General features: G+C 41.4%; 1 protein-coding gene across 2 annotated transcripts in view; it reads right to left on the bottom strand.

Moving 5' to 3' along the window:
• FCHO2 (FCH and mu domain containing endocytic adaptor 2) overlaps window positions 1-14,846 on the bottom strand; it is a 140,321-nt gene extending 125,475 nt beyond the window's left edge. The window contains exon 1 of one of the 2 annotated variants that reach the window (XM_088827750.1): window positions 14,668-14,846. In XM_088827750.1, the coding sequence (XP_088683876.1) occupies window positions 14,668-14,846 (179 nt within the window). The remainder of the gene's footprint in view (window positions 1-14,667) is intronic. The other variant, XM_088827749.1, reaches the window with a different exon arrangement.
• Between the last annotated feature and the right edge of the window lie 1,807 nt (window positions 14,847-16,653).

Below are 16,653 nucleotides of genomic sequence, written 5' to 3'. Positions count from 1 at the left end.
CAAGTAGAATTATAAATAAAGGTGTTTTCTGGTCTTCAGTATTTCACTAAAACTGTAAATTTTCATGCCCTTTGTCCAGCAATTCCACAGTTAGAAATCTATACTGCAAAAACACATATACAAAGATAAATGTGGAAAATATTCACTGCAGTACTGTTTATAATTGTGAAAAAACAGAACAACCCAAAACATCCATTAACATTACTAGTTAAATGATAGCATATCCTACAATGAAATATAGTGTTTTTTAATTGCATTAAAAACTTGCAGTCGAATTTTAAGTATTAATCTCTTAAATCTGCCCAGATATACATAATATCAGTGAGGAAAAAAAAGCACAATGCAATTATTCATAAAAGTCAAAATAAATCTAACGTTGGGAACAACCTAAATGTCTCAAATTGGTGAATGGAGAGACAAAATGAGGTAGATTCACACAATAATACAAATTAGCAATAAAAAGTAACAAACACTGACATATAAGACCTCATGGATTAACCTCATAAACACTTTACAAGTGAGAGCCAGACACAAGAGACTATATACTGTATGATTCTGTTTATACAAAACATCTGTTTATACAGAACAGGCAAATCTACAGAGTTGGGGGTAGAAAAGAGCATTAACTGTTAGTGGGCATGATCTAATCACTGGGAGGATAAATATGTTCTAAAATTGATAATGGCTGCACCATTCAGTAAAGTTACTAAAAATCAATGAACTGCACACTTACACAGGGTAGATTTTATGATATATAAAATATGCTCCAATAAAACTTTTTTAAAAAAAGCAAGGTGTAAAACAGTTCAGTTTAGTTCAGTTGCTCAGTCGTGTCCGACTCTTTGCACCCCCACGAATCACAGCATGCCAGGCCTCCCTGTCCATCACCAACTCCCGGAGTTCACTCAAACTCATGTTCATTGAGTCGATGATGCCATCCAGTCATCTCATTCTCTGTCATCCCCTTCTCCTCCCACCCCCAATCCCTCCCAGCATCAAAGTCTTTTCCAGTGAGTCAACTCTTCGCCTGAGGTGGCCAAAGTATTGGAGCTTCAGCTTTAGTATCAGTCCTTCCAATGAACACCCAGGACTGATCTCCTTTAGGATGGACTGGTTGGATCTCTTTGCAGTCCAAGGGACTCTCAAGAGTCTTCTCCAGCACCACAGTTCAAAAGCATCAATTCTTTGGGGATCAGTTTTCTTCACAGTCCAACTCTCACATCCATACATGACCACGGGAAAAACCATAGCCTTGACTAGACGGACCTTTGTTGGCAAAGTAACGTCTCTGCTTTTTAATATGCTGTCTAGGTTGGTCATGACTTGCCTTCCAAGGAGTAAGTGTCTTTTAATTTCATGGCTGCAGTCACCATCTGAAGTGATTTTGGAGCTCCCCAAAATAAAGTCTCTCACTGTTTCCATTCTTCCCCCATCTATTTGCCATGAAAGTGATGGGACCTGACGCCATCTTAGTTTTCTGAATGTTGAGCTTTAAGCCAACTTTTTCACTCTCCTCTTTCACTTTCATCAAGAGGCTCTTCAGTTCTTCACTTTCTGAGACAAGGTTGGTGGTATCTGCATATCTGAAGTGATTGATATTTCTCCAGGCAATCTTGATTCCAGCTTGTGCTTCATTCAGCCCAGCGTTTCTCATTATGTACTCTGTATATATAAGTTAAATAAGCACGGTGACAATATACAGCCTTGACGTACTCCTTTTCCTATTGGAAGCAGTCTGTTGTTCCATGTCCAGTTCTAACTGTTGTTTCTTAACCTGCACACAGATTTCTCAAGAGGCAGATCAGGTGGTCTGGTATTCCCATCTCTTTCAGAATTTTCCAGTTTATTGTGGTCCACACAGTCAAAGGCTCTGGCATTTAATAAAGCAGAAATAGATGTTTTTCTGGAACTCTCTTTCTTTTTTAACAGATCCTTTAAGAGAACACAAACTTAGTACCTATCTTTCCTCTAAAGATGCTAATTGAAGTAAGATCCGTGAAATTAACAGTTTGATGTGTATCAGGCCAGATTCCTTCTTTGCGTACAAAAACATGCTTCGTTTTAATATAAAAATGAGATCATTTATGCACATTGTTTTATATCTAAATCATCAATTTAAGTGAAATTTAGCTGAAAAAATAACTAAGTGATAAGTAAGGCCACGAAGTCACTAAAAATGTTCAGATTTTTTTCTGGTCTAATATACTCTTGCAGCTTCCCAGGTGGCTCAGACAGTGAAGAATACACCTGGAATGCAGGAGACCTGGGTTTGATCCCTGGGTCAAGAAGACTGCCTGGAGAAGGGAATGTTAACACACTCCAGTATTCTTGCCAGGAAAACTCATGGACAGAGGAGTCAGGGGGGCTATGGTCCACAGGGTCACAAAGAGTCGGACACTACTGGGCGACTAAGCATACAATATATAGTCTACAAGTGAGATATCCTTGAAATTTCAAGTTAAATTGTTTAAATAAGTCATCAAAGCTATTTTGGCAACTTAAAACATTCACTTTTCTGGCTGATCTTATAACTATACACTTAAAAAAATTTTTAATAGTTATAAAATACAATCAGATCCAACCAGTCCATTCTAAAGGAGATCAATCCTGGGTGTTCATTGGAAGGACTGATGCTAAAGCTGAAACTCCAATACTTTGGCCATCTCATGCAACGAGTTGACTCACTGGAAAAGAGTCTGATGCTAGGAGGGATTGGGGGTGGGAGGAGAAGGGGATGACAGAGAATGAGATGGCTGGATGGCATCACCGACTCGATGGATGTGAGTTTGAGTGAATTCTGGGGGTTGGTGATGGACAGGGAGGCCTGGCGTGCTGTGATTCATGGGGTCGCAAAGAGTCGGACACGACTGAGCGCCTAAACTGAATTGAACAATCAAAATACAAAGTATTTCCACCTGAAGAAAAATGTGCACTCTGTTAATAATGCTATGAAACTCCTATCTTAATGAAAATGGAACTGTCAACATATCTGGGTTTTAGAGAGCCATGGAAAGTAATAATGAAAAAGCACTAAACTATAAATCCTATAGATTTTAATTGGGCTCTGATACTTCTTCAAAGAACTCTTAAGGGCAACTGTAAATTAAACACTAAAATTAAAAACCTGGATATTCTTCACTTTTGGTAAGTCAAAGAACTAGAAAACAGGCAAAAGATTAAGACTGCATGCTACATAATCAGGCTATTCATTTAAAAGTTGACTTTACCTAGTTTCCTTTTTAATCAAAAAATTTTTCTGGAAGGAGAAAAGGATCAGGAGGTACTATCACGTGAACAGCAATATCATGCCTAAGCTTCCTCTCAACTCTAAACTGCTTCAAAAATGAATAAATATCATCATTTCCAACCTTTCTACATTCTCCATTTACTCTAGCTCTTACTGACATTTAACAGGTAACCTAGGACAGTTCAGTTCAGTTGCTCAGTCGTGTCCAACTCTCTGCGACCCCATGAATTACAGCACGCCATGCCTCCCTGTCCATCACCAACTCCCGGAGTTCACTCAAACTCATGTCCACAGAGTCAGTGATGCCATCCAGCCATCTCATTCTCCGTCGTCCCCTTCTCCTCCCGCCCCCAACCTTTCCCAGCATCAGAGTCTTTTCCAGTGAGTCAACTCGTCGCATGAGGTGGCCAAAGTATTGCAGTTTCAGCTTTAGCATCAGTCCCTCCAATGAACATCCAGGATTGATCTCCTTTAGAATGGACTGGTTGGATCTCCTTGCAGTATAAGGGACTCTCAAGAGTCTTCTCCAACACCACAGTTCAAAAGCATCGATTCTTCGGCGATCAGCTTTCTTCACAGTCCAACTCTCACATCCATACATGACCACGGGAAAAACCATTGCCTTGACTAGACGGACCTTGGTTGGCAAAGTAATGTCTCTGCTTTTTAATATACTATCAAGGTTGGTCATAACTTTCCTTCCAAGGAGTAAGCGTCTTTTAATTTCATGGCTGCAATCAGCATCTGCAGTGATTTTGGAGCCCAAAAAAATAAAGTCTGACACTGTTTCCACTGCAAAACATAACATTATTGTGTGTCTGATATCATCTCATTTTATTCTGCCTTCTCTGAAAAACATGATGAAACATTAAACTAATTCTGAAAATTTTTTTTCCTTTGCTTTGAAGAATGGCCCCTCTAGTGAGGAATTTTCTAGATATTTTTTATAGGAATTCAACAAATATGCAATGATGGCCCTCCAGGGCCATTTCTTTTTTGCCTTGAAAACCACTACGAAAAAAATAATACATGCACACAGTTTTTCGACAGGTAAACAGGACTTCAACCACGAGTTACAACCTCTATGTATCAAAATTTTCACACAAGATCACTGAAACTATTATGTAGAGCTCTTGACAAGATATTGTTAAAGCACAAAACAGTGATTAAAATGTAGAATGAGTACTGCTCAGCAGTCAGAATAGTAGTTAGTCAAACACATCTGTTGATTGGTTGAAAGAAACAAATCTTGTTACTTAAAAAAAAAATCATTTTCTCACCCCTCAAATACTCCTCCCATATCTTTTAAATTACAACTCAGCTCTTCCAGTTAGTTAAATCCTTAAGCCATATAAAAAAATATTTTATAGATACAACAAAAACAGCAGAAGCAAATAGTTTTGAGCTAATTGTTTTATATTTCAAATTTTCTGTAGTATTCTGTAAATAAATTTGTTTTCATTACTTCCAAAATGAAAAATAAAACAATTTCAGCTTTTTCAAAAACTTCTCAATCTATGCTTGGAAAGACACACAAGGCTACCATCTTAATCTGGCACTTCATTCACATTAATTGGTGATTTAAATCACCAATCTTCATAATTCATGAACGGAAAAAACAAAAACTGAAAGTAACCTAAATGTCCAAAAGGGGAATGCTAAAAATTACGTCTTATCTATTCCATGAAACCTATACTGAAAATATCTTCAAAGAATACTTAATCACGAGAAAAATGCTTTGATGTCAGTATCATTTGAAGATATCAAGATACAGAAGTATACAGTAGAACTCGCTAAGAATTTTGTTATTTCCAAAGAAAGTCCTGGAACAAAAGACTATAGGTAATTTTTACTTTCTTATGTCTTTAACTATCACATAATAAGCTATAAATAATAGGGAAACACACACACACCCAAAAAAAGGAAAACATCTTCATCTTCTGTTGTTATTCAGTCACTCAGTCGTGTCGGACTCTTTGCAACCCCAGAGACTGCAGCACGCCAGGCCTCCCTACCCGTCACGATCTCCCAGAGTTTGCTCAAACTCATGTCCATTGAGTTGGTGATGCCATCCAACCATCTCATTCTCTGTCATCCCCTTTTCCTTCTGCCCTCAATCTTTCCCAGCGTCAAGGTTTTTTTCCAGTGAGTCAGCTCTTTGCATCAGGGGGCCCAAGTATTGGAGCTTCAGCATCAGTCCTTCCAGTAAATATTTAGGGTTGATTACCTTTAGGATTGACTGGTTTGATCTCCTTGCAGTCCAAGGGACTCTCAAGAGTCTTTTCCAACACCACAGTTCGAAGGCATCAATTTTTCGGCACTCAGTCTTTTTTATTGTTCAGCTCTCACATCTGTACATGACTACTGGAAAAACCATAGCTTTGACTATATGGACATGTGTAGGCAAAGTAATGTGTCTGCTTTTTAATATGCTGTCTAGGTTTGTCATAGCTTTTCTTCCAATGAGCAAGTGTCTTTTAATTTCATGGCTGCAGTCACTGACCACTGTGATTTTGAAGCCCAGGAAAATAAAAGTCTCTCACTGTTTCCATTGTTTCCCCATCTATTTGCCATGGAGTGATGGAACCAGATGCCACGATGTTAGTTTTGTGAATGTTGAGTTTTAAGCCAGCTTTTTCACTCTCCTATTTCACCTTCATCAAGAGGCTCTTTATCCTCTTTGCTTTCTGCCATAAGGGTGGTGTAATTTGCATACCTGAGATTACTGATATTTCTCCCAGCAATCTTGACTCCTGCTTGTGCTTCATCAAGCCCAGCATTTTGCATGATGTCCTCTGCATGTAAGTTAAATAAGCAGGGTGACAATATATAGCCTTGATGTAATCCTTTTTCAATTTGGAACCAGTCTGTTGTTCCATGTCCAGTTCTAACTACTGATTCTTGACCTACATGTAAGTTTCACAGGAGTATTGGTGGTCTGGTATTCCCATCTCTTCAAGAATTTTCCACAGATTGGTGTGATCCACACAGTCAAAGTTAAGAGTAGTCAATGAAGCAGATGTTTTTCTGGAATTCTCTTGCTTTTTCTGTGATCTAAGGGATGTTAGCAACTTGATCTCTGGTTCCTCTGGCTTTTCTAAATCCAGCTTGAACATCTGGAAGTTCTCAGTTAACATACTGCTGAAGTCTAGCTTAAAGGATTTTGAGCATTACTTCGCTAGCATGTGAAATGAGGGCAACTGTGCATTAGTCTGAACATTCTTTGGCATTGTCCTTCTTTGGGACTGGAATGAAAACTGACCTTTTCCAGTTCTGTGGCCACTGCTGAGTTTTCCAAATTTGCTGGCATATTGAGTGCAGCACTTTCACAGCATCATCTTTTAGGATTTGAAATAGCTCAGCTGGAATTTCATCACCTCCAGCTAGCTTTGTTTGTAGTGATGTTTCCCAAGGCCCACTTGACTTCACACTTCAGGATGTCTGGCTCTAGGTGAGTGATCACACCATTGTGGTTGTCTGCGTGGGTCATTAAAATTCAGTGTATTCTTGCCACCTGTTCTAAATGTCTTCTGCTTTTGTTAGGTTCATACCCTTTCTGTACTTTAGCTTCTTTTCTTTTCTCAGCTCTGTGCAAGGCCTCCCCAAATAACCATTTTGCCTTTTTGCATTTCTTTTTCTTGGGGATGGTTTTTATCATGACCTCCTGTACAATGTTACAAACCTCTGTCCACAGTTCTTCAGGCACTCTGTCTATCAGATCTAATCTCTTGAATCTATTTGTTACTTCCACTGTAAACTCATAAGGGATTTGATTTAGATCATACCTGAATGGCCTAGTGGTTTTCCCTACATTTGTCAATTTAAGTCTGAATTTTGCAATTAGGAGTTCATGATATGAGCCAGTTACTGGCTATGAAGCAACTACTAACACTTCTTATCTAAGGTCCCAGCAACCACTAATTTGCATTACTTGTACTGTACCTTCCTATTTTTTCCCTCAAGTCAAGCAAACATGCTTGTCATATCTTCCATACATTTCACTCCTGCTATTCCATCACAGAGCACGTGTGATGGAAATGATGGAATTCTGTGCCTCAACTTCATCACAGTTCACTAATCACTTCCCAGTTTAATCCTCTCTGCCTCTGGCCACTGCAGCAACGTTCTCTAGCATCTTTACCAGTAGATATACAGAGGAACACTGAACAACATAGTTTTGAACTGTGCAGGACCACTTACATGTTTCAATAGTAACTACTACAACACTACTACACTATCAGGGGCTTGTTAAATCCAAGAATGTAGAGCCCCATGACAGAGAACCATGGATAGGAAGCATCAACTATAATAACTATAAGTTATACTCTGATCTTCAACTGTGCAAAGGTCAGCACTCCTAAACCTCCTATTGCTCAAGGGTCAGCTATAATTATAGGTCTCCATTACTGCCTGGCTTTTGTTTTTCCTCACATCTGACCAATTTTTGCTTATCCCTATGAACCAGATTTCTATTAAAATTCTTCCGATTCAAATATCTTAATTTTTCCACACTAGATAAATTTAAAGGCAAATCCTAATTCCCTTTCCTGCATAATTTTCCTTGCCATTATATTTCTAGAAAGACTTCCCAGTGTGCTTCTGTTAAATTGTTCCACAATTATAAAATCAGGATGGATAATCTGAGAAGATACCCTACGACTCAAGAAATTACTTGCCCTCCTCCCAAAACATACATGTTTGTGTGGGTGGGTGTGTGTTTCCAAGGGCTTTGCGGGGGGGTGGTGGTGCTCAGTGGTAAAGAATCCACCTGCCAATGCAGGAAATGCAGATGCGGGTTCCATCCCTGGGTTGGGAAGATTCCCCTGGAGAAGGAAATGGCAACTCACTTCAGTATTCTTGCCTGGGAAATCCCATGGACAAAGGAGCCTGGTGGGCTACAGCCCATGGGGCCACAAAAGAATTGGACTTAGCGACTAAACAACAACAATGTATTTCCAAAGGGCTTATGCTAATCAAAACTGCAGGATGACACAAAGCATACTACTCTCCCATACTTTTGTGTAAATAATTTAAGTAATTCTGAAAGGATTAGAACAATTAAGATTTCAGTCTGTAGGGCTGGAAAAGAACCTAGACAGCAAATTTTTATCACTCTGTATCAATTCTCTAAAATCCTTCCCCTAAATTGAACTAAATCAGTAACAATTTATTAGTAAATGCAGACTACATTTCTTCAGTTCAGTCGCTCAGTTGTATCTGACTCTTTGCGACCCCATGAATTACAGCACGCCAGGCCTCCCTGTCCATCACCAACTCCCGGAGTTCACTCAAACTCATGTCCATCAAGTCGGTGATGCCATCCAGCCATCTCATTCTCTGTCGTCCCCTTCTCCTCCCGCCCCCAATTCTTCCCAGCATCAGACTCTTTTTCCAGTGAGTCAACTCGTCACATGAGGTGGCCAAAGTATTAGAGTTTCAGCTTTAGCATCAGTCCTTCCAATGAACACCCAGGACTTATCTCCTTTAGAATGGACTGGTTGGATCTCCTTGCAGTCCAAGGGACTCTCAAGAGTCTTCTCCAGCACCAGAGTTCAAAAGCATCAATTCTTCAGCGATCAGCTTTCTTCACAGTCCAACTGTCACATCCATACATGACCATTGGAAAAACCATAGCCTTGACTAGACGGACCTTTGTTGGCAAAGTAATGTCTCTGCTTTTTAATATACTATCTGCTGCTACTGCTGCTAAGTCACTTCAGTCATGTCCGACTCTGTGTGACCCCACTGACGGCAGCCCACCAGGCTCCCCCGTCCCTGGGATTCTCCAGGCAAGAACACTGGAGTGGGTTGCCATTTCCTTCTCCAATGTGTGAAAGTGAAGTCGCTCAGTCGTGTCCGACCCTTAGCGACCCCACGGACTGCAGCCTACCAGGCTCCTCCATCCATGGGATTTTCTAGGCAAGAGTACTGGAGTGGCTTGCCATTGCCTTCTCCAATATACTATCTAGGTTGGTCATAACTTTCCTTCCAAGCAAATTTAGTAAAAGGAAACTAAATCAATAACAATTTCTCAATTTCAACAATAAAAGCAAAAACAAAAATAAACCACCTTCCACTCCACCTCCCCCCCAGAAAAAAAATCTAAGGGACTGACAATAAAATTCAGTTCCATCTAAAATAATATAATTATATAATAGCTACCTGACAAGTCTACTTGAACCAAGTTAGATGAACCTGTAGTTTGAGTTTTCATAGCCTGTTGCAGTTGAAAACAGTTTGGACATAGATAACTGGCTAACATATAATAACACATTTTAACATATATGCTATTTGCTTGTATATACATAGGTTACCTCTAGAAAGCTACCTAAGAAATTGGTAACAGTGAATTGCCTTTTCGGAGATCTTGGTGGGTGGATAAAAGGAAGGAGATCTTATACTACATTCCCTTTTCACCTGTTAAATACTAAAACATGTAAATATGTTAATTAACATATATATGCAAATATACAAACGAACATCCTTTAAAAGTTTTTGTATATCATCTGATGGGATCAGATCCAACTACAATATTTGTAAATTTCAAGTAACAGTCTATATTCTGGGTTTCTATGGTCACCTCAACTAATCTTCTAAAGATGTATATTTTAAAATTTTCATATAGATTAATAACCCCAAAGAATGTGTATATATGAATGTGGGGGGGTTGTGTGCCATTAGTCGCTCATGTAGGATACTAAATTTAGATTAAATAACCAAGCAAAAACATAATAATGGCTTGCATTCCACAGTCCTATTAATAGCAACTCCAGATTTTTTTTAAAAAAATTTTAATCCTCCCAGTTTATCCATGTAATGACAGATCAAATTTTGGATATCCCTTTTACACAGCGGACTGGGGCATCATGTAGATTTTGGTATTGGTCCCGGAAACAATTCCCCAAGGATACGGAGAGACAGAACTGTATAACCAGGTGCTCTGAATTTATTTAAAAGTAAAGCATGACAATATCAGTGAAATCAACAGATAAATGATGTGAGACTTCTTAACTAGTTAAGCACTAAAAGAAAAGAAAACAAAAGGCAGAGAAACTTCAGAACAGGGACTTCCCTGGTGATCCAGTGGCTAAGACTTCAAGTTCCCAGTGCAGCAGCCTGAGGTTCGATCCCTGGTCAGGGAACTACAGCCCACATGCCACAAGTAAAGATCCCACATGCCACAACTAAGACTTGTTGCAGCCAAAAAAAAAGATTCAGAACAAAAATATCTAAGATAATTGTTATTTATTCATTCTTGATATGCTGAATGGAGATCTTTGAAAAAAGTTACCTAAGTAAAAATGTCATTTTATTACAACGTAATGTATGCTAAAAAATACTTGGTGTCTTTGGGAGAATGCTTTATATCTTACACAGATTGGGATCACTACATAAAATGAGGCCTATTTAAATCATGTTATGTTGTTCAGTTCAGTTCAGTTCAGTCGCTCAGTCGTGTCCGACTCTCCGCAACCCCATGAATCACAGCACGCCAGGCCTCCCTGTCCATCACCTACTCCCGGAGTTCACTCAAACTCTACAGAGTCGGTGATGCCATCCAGCCGTCTCTTTCTCTGTCGTCCCCTTCTCCTCCCGCCCCCAACCTTTCCTAGCATTAGAGTCTTTTCCAGTGAGTTATGTTGTACTCACTTGTTTTTTCCCCTTATTACTATGAAATCTACTTTTTAAAAATAAAAACCCTTTTAACTCCTGAATTAAAATAATTTGGGCTTTATAAAAAAATATAAATCACCATTTTAATCACTATAATGTAAAGTGGACATCTATAATCTCAAAAGTACTAAAAACTAGTACTGGAATCTTTGAGAAAGAAGCAGCATTTGGAGATACTTCTTCACTGTAACATTTGTCAATAACTTTTTTTAAAAGTTAAATAATCTTTTGAAGGGCTAACAACTGTTTTTACATACTAAAGGTAACTGTGGATATGTTATCAAATTATTTTTGCCATCTAATTTTAACAGAAAAACATTTTCTACTTGATTATCTTTGCAGCACTATGTGGAAAAAACTGACTTATCAGCAACAAAACACCTGTTGTGTAAGAAGTTTTGTATATATTTTCCTCTTCAAACATTAGTATTAAATAAAGGAATTTGTAACGTAGCATACAGTTTTAAGAAAAAAACTATAAAGAAAAAGGCAGGATGTGTTGCTTTCAAATGAACTTGAAGAAAGCTTGAATGATTCAAATTTTCCTCTAACAAAATGCCACAACAAAAAGATCTGTCTTTTTATATGTAGGGAAAAAAACAATTAATAGCCTGTTTGGTTAGAAACCTAAAGCTTTAAAGGTTCCCATTACTTCACTTTGACAAGTTTTATTTTGTTTTGACATTGCCACTTTAAACATTAGGGGAGAAACGTGAGATTGAAAAGAGAAATAAATTCTCTATTTTAAGAAATTATTTTATAATGATTCAGAAATGTGCAAATTTTTAAGGTGTCTAAATAGACAGCTAAGAATTCTGAGAAGTTATTTCGTTCTCAGGGTTTTCCAGTTCATTTATCATTCTTTGGAGCTTTTTAGGAGCCAATTTAGCACGTTCAGTCACAACTAGGCTTGGAAGTAAAATAAAATGCAGTCTATTTTAAGAATATGTACACAATATTGGAAGTGAAAGCAAACACTAAACATAAACTAGACTTGGTATTCTCTCTAGATTTCAGATATCCAAATTTATTCCCATGCCTCGACTAAGAGGGCAAACAAGGGGCACACAAAAATCTGCACAAAAATGTTCATAAAATAGCCAAAAACATCCCCAAAAGGTTATGTTCAAAATCATGGACAGAAAACAAAACGTAACTTTTAAATGTTAACGTGCAGTTATCAAACTTCAAAAACACAATCATACATCCAAAAAAAATACAAAAAAATACAAAAAACTCTAAGAACATCAAATATTAAACAATCCTTATATAAGTTTCACAAATTGCCTACGTAAAACCTAAAGTCTAAAATCAATAGGCTATATCAAAAATCAAGGGACCCAGAAGAGACAAAATAATGTTGAAAAAGAAAAATGAAGCTGGAGCACTCGCACTTCCACATTTCAAACTTACTAGAAAGCTACAGTGATCAAAACAGTGTGGTACTAACATAAGGCTAGAGAGAGAGACCAATGAAAATCCAGAAATAAAACTCATATATCTATTATTAACCGATTTTTGACAAGAGTGTCAAAACTATCCAATGAAAAAGAATAGCCTTTTAAATAATGCTGGGACAACTAAACCCGCATGCAAAGAATAAAGGTGTACCTCTTCCAGCGCTGTACACAAAAACTAACTTCAAATGGATCACAGGCCTAAATGTAAGAACTAAAATGTCACATAAAACCCACAGAAAAAACACAGAAGTAAACCTCTCTGATCCTGGATTAGGAAAGACTTCTTAGATACGACAACAAAAGCGTAACAGATAACAGAAAAATTAGACAAATTTGACTTCATCAAAATTAAAAACTTACAAGCTTCAAAGGACATCATCAAGAGAGTGAAAAAGACAACCCAAACAATGGGAGATAATACTTACAAAATCATGTTATCTGCAAACCAACAGTACAATGAGATATTACTTCACACACATCCACTACAATAAAAGACAGATAACAGCAAGTGTAGTCCAGCATGTGAAAAAACTGGAACCCTCAGACATTATCAGTGAGATTGTAAAACGTTGCAACTACTTTGGAAAATGTTTCTCAAAATGTTCAACACAGAGTTACCATATGACCCAGCAATTCAACTCCCAAATGAACTGAAAACATGTGCTCACATAAAAACTTGTACAAAAATGTTCACAGCAGCATTATTCATAATAGCCAAAAAGCACAACCAAACAAATCGCTACCACTGATGAATGGCTAAACACAATACGATACACACACACACAATGGCTAAATACAATACAATACACACGCACACACACAATGGCTACATACAATACGATACACACACACACACACCCCCCACGAACATTATTTGACCATAAAATAGAATTAACTACTGTTGCATGCTACAGCCTGAGTGAACCCTGGGAACATGGTAAGGTAGGATGACTGCTAATAAACACTGGTATCCTTCCTTAGATGAAGAAATTGTTCTAAAAGCATGGTTGACGTCTGCACAACTCTATGAACATATGAAAAACCTTGAATTGTTCATTTAAATAGGTTGTATGGCAGGTGAATTGTACCTCAATAAAGCGTGGTTGACGTCTGCACAGCTCTATGAATATACGAAAAATCCTTGAATTGTTAAATGAGTTGTATGGCGGGTGAACAGTACCTCAATAAAGCTGTTTAAAAAAAAAACAAAGCAGACGTCTAGTATTTGTGTAGCTTGTGGAAAACAAGGAACATTCAAGACAAATAACTACGAGCTGATTTGATAACTAGGCAAATCTGTGGGTGAAACAATTAGAAATTAGGTATTTAAGACATTCCTTATTCACTTTATGCGTACCACTTTAAATATTTCTACATCTTAACTAAAATGGAATTGGACCTCTTGCAACTGTCAAGCCATAAAATGGGATTCCTGAGACACCTGAGAACACATGTTCCTTTCCTGTACAGGGCTGAACTCTACTCCCCAATACAATAAACAATAACTGCAGAAAAACACGCCACAGGGAGACTGCGAAGTCATTCTCAGAGAACCACCTAAAACCAACACTGAATTTAGAGGAGAGGTGTGGAAAGAATGAGGAAGGCGAAGGAGCCCAGGGAACAAGGGGAAGTATGGGTGCACTCAAGCCCAAGGAATCCAGTTACACTAAATTCAACTTTTGTACGCTTTGTGAACAGGCCCAGAGGCAAAGTCCTGGGCGCAGACCAACGAGCCGAGCTGCGAGGCCGGGAGGAAGTGCTGATCCAGCCCGAGTCCGCACGGGAACTCGTGGGGAAACGGTGGGGTGCCGAAGAGCTAAGATGGGGGCCTGCGGGGCGGGAAGGGGGCGAGCCTGCCCGCCCGGCTCCGGGCCGCACTCGCCGGCAGCGCGCAGCTGGGGCGGCCGCGCCGCGGGCCCGCAGTCCGCGTCCGCACCGCGGAGCGCGCCCGGCGCCGGAGTCCCCGGCGGGGCCGGCTCCCGCCCCACCCGGCGCTTTGTCCCCGCGCGGGCGGCGGGCGGCCCCTCGGCGTCCGCGCCGCGGGCTGAGGGGCCGCGCTGACAGCCCCCGCCCCCGCCGGGCGGCGAGCCCGCGAGTCGGCGCGGCCGGCGACCCGTCACCCGACGGGCTTCGTCCGGGCAGGACGCAGCAGGCGGAGGTCCGAGGACGCCGGCCCTGCCCGCGGAGCCGCCGCCGCCGCCGCCCGAAGCGCACGCAGGCCGAGGTCGGGCGGGGAAAGTCTCGGCCTCTGAAACCCACAAATGTCCAACATCCTTCTCTTACCCAGAAATTCTCAACGAAATGCGCCATGACCATCGTGCCGCTGCCGACGCCGCGCCGGGCTCCGCGTCCGCGCCCTCCCGCCGCTCCGTAAACACGGGCCCGGCCCCCACGGCGCCCCCGCCTTTCGGGGCGGCCGCCGCCTTCTTCCCGGAGACCTGCCCGCACCCTCCAGGGCGCATGCGCCACCTAGCGGCGGCCGCCGCGGGGCGAACCTTCAGACGCGCAGGCCGGGTTGCGCATGCGCCCCAGGCCCCATTCCCGGGCTTTTCGTCGTCTTCCTCTCTGCCCCGCGCTGGCGCGTCGGAGAATGAGTTTTTTTTTTTTGGAATGGTGGAGAACCCGGTCCCGGAGCATCACCCGGGAGACTGCCCGCACCCTTCGCTGTGCCATGGGTACCGGCATAGGGACGGAGCGAAGAGAAGGGCCGGCCAGAAACAGTGGAACCCACCGCCAGGCTGCCTTCTCTCTCCCTCCGCAGAAGACTCGCTTCCTGAGCTTTCGAGGATCTCGAGGAGGGACCCAAGCTGGGGCCAACTGGGATGGGGGAAACTTGGCCTCTAGCCAACCGGAGGAGACTCTGAGAAATGGTCAACAGGGTGCCTTTCCTTGATAGGGAATTAAGAACCAAAACAAAACTTTCCGAGGCCGGAAAAGGAGGAAACGCCGTGGAGCCAGAGAGCTGCCGAGACCCAGGCACCAAGTCCGAGGCCGCTGACCTCCAGCACGCCCGGAGCAAACCGGCCGGGACTGCCGACTGCAAGAACGTGACCCGAAGCCGACGATTTTTCCTAACTCAGCCTGTTTTGTCTCTCTCTTTTTTTTCTCTTGCAGCACTTGTTCACGTAAGTCCATGGTTCTCTCAGCAACTTGTACATTTTGGAAAAAGAAACAAGTTCAAACACGCCTCGGCATTTAACAGACACCAAATCCCCTTCCCAAGCCTTGCTTTCCAGAGGTTAAGGGGAAAAAAATTAAACTAGGTCAGCTAGGTCCAAAATATGCAGTTCTTGAAGCCAAGCGGGACAAATAGATTTAGTGTAGCTTAACTGTACATGCATGGCACACCTCTTAAGATCTTGTGACTTCAAACATGCGGAACACGACACCACTATTTCTTCATGGCAAATAATTTACATCCTCAACAGTAAGAACCACACAGTGCTTTTCACAAGGATGAAGCTGTGAAGGGTAGTTAAGTAGGAATCATTGGATAATGGTTTTGTGATTTTATCTTTTAGAAGTAAATAGGATGTTAGAAGACACCTAGGCTATGGCAAGCCACTCCAGTACTCTTGCCTGGAAAGTCCCATGGATGGAGGAGCCTGGTAGGCTGTAGTCCATGGGGTCGCTAAGGGTCGGACACGACTGAGCGACTTCACTTTCACTTTTCACTTTCACGCATTGGAGAAGGAAATGGCAACCCACTCCAGTGTTCTTGCCTGGAGAATCCCAGGGACGGGACAGCCTGGTGGGCTTCCGTCTATGGGGTCACACAGAGTCGGACACGACTGAAGTGACTTAGCAGCAGCAGCAGCAGCAGCAGGCTTCCCTGGTAGCCCAGCTGGTAAAGAATCCGCCTGCAATGCACGAGACCCCGGTTGGATTCCAGGGACTGGAAGATCCGCTGAAGAAGGGATGGGCTACCCACTCCAGTATTCTTGGGCTTCCCTCCTGGTTCAGCTGGTAAAAAAATGCGCCTGCAATGTGGGAGATCTGGGTTCAATCCCTGGGTTGGGAAGATCCCCTGGAGAAGGGAACGGTAACCCATCCAGTATTCTGGCCTGGAGAATTTCATGGACTGTACAGTCCATGGGATCGCAAAAAGTCGGACACGGCTGAGCGATTTTCATTTATAAAACACCTAGGATTTGCTTTAAAATGAGTCTTTGAGGGAGGAGGAATGGGTAGGGGTATAGATGAAGTAAGACTGACCATCAGTGGGTAATTCTTGGAGCTAAGCATTGGAAATGGGGTTCACTTTACTAT

This window comes from Moschus berezovskii, chromosome 18, assembly GCF_049115385.1.
Source record: "Moschus berezovskii isolate FMDL1 chromosome 18, NW_MosBer_1.0, whole genome shotgun sequence".
Taxonomy (NCBI): domain Eukaryota; kingdom Metazoa; phylum Chordata; class Mammalia; order Artiodactyla; family Moschidae; genus Moschus; species Moschus berezovskii.
The sequence above is the reverse complement of the archived record's forward strand: the minus strand, read 5'-3'. Positions and strand labels throughout refer to the sequence as shown.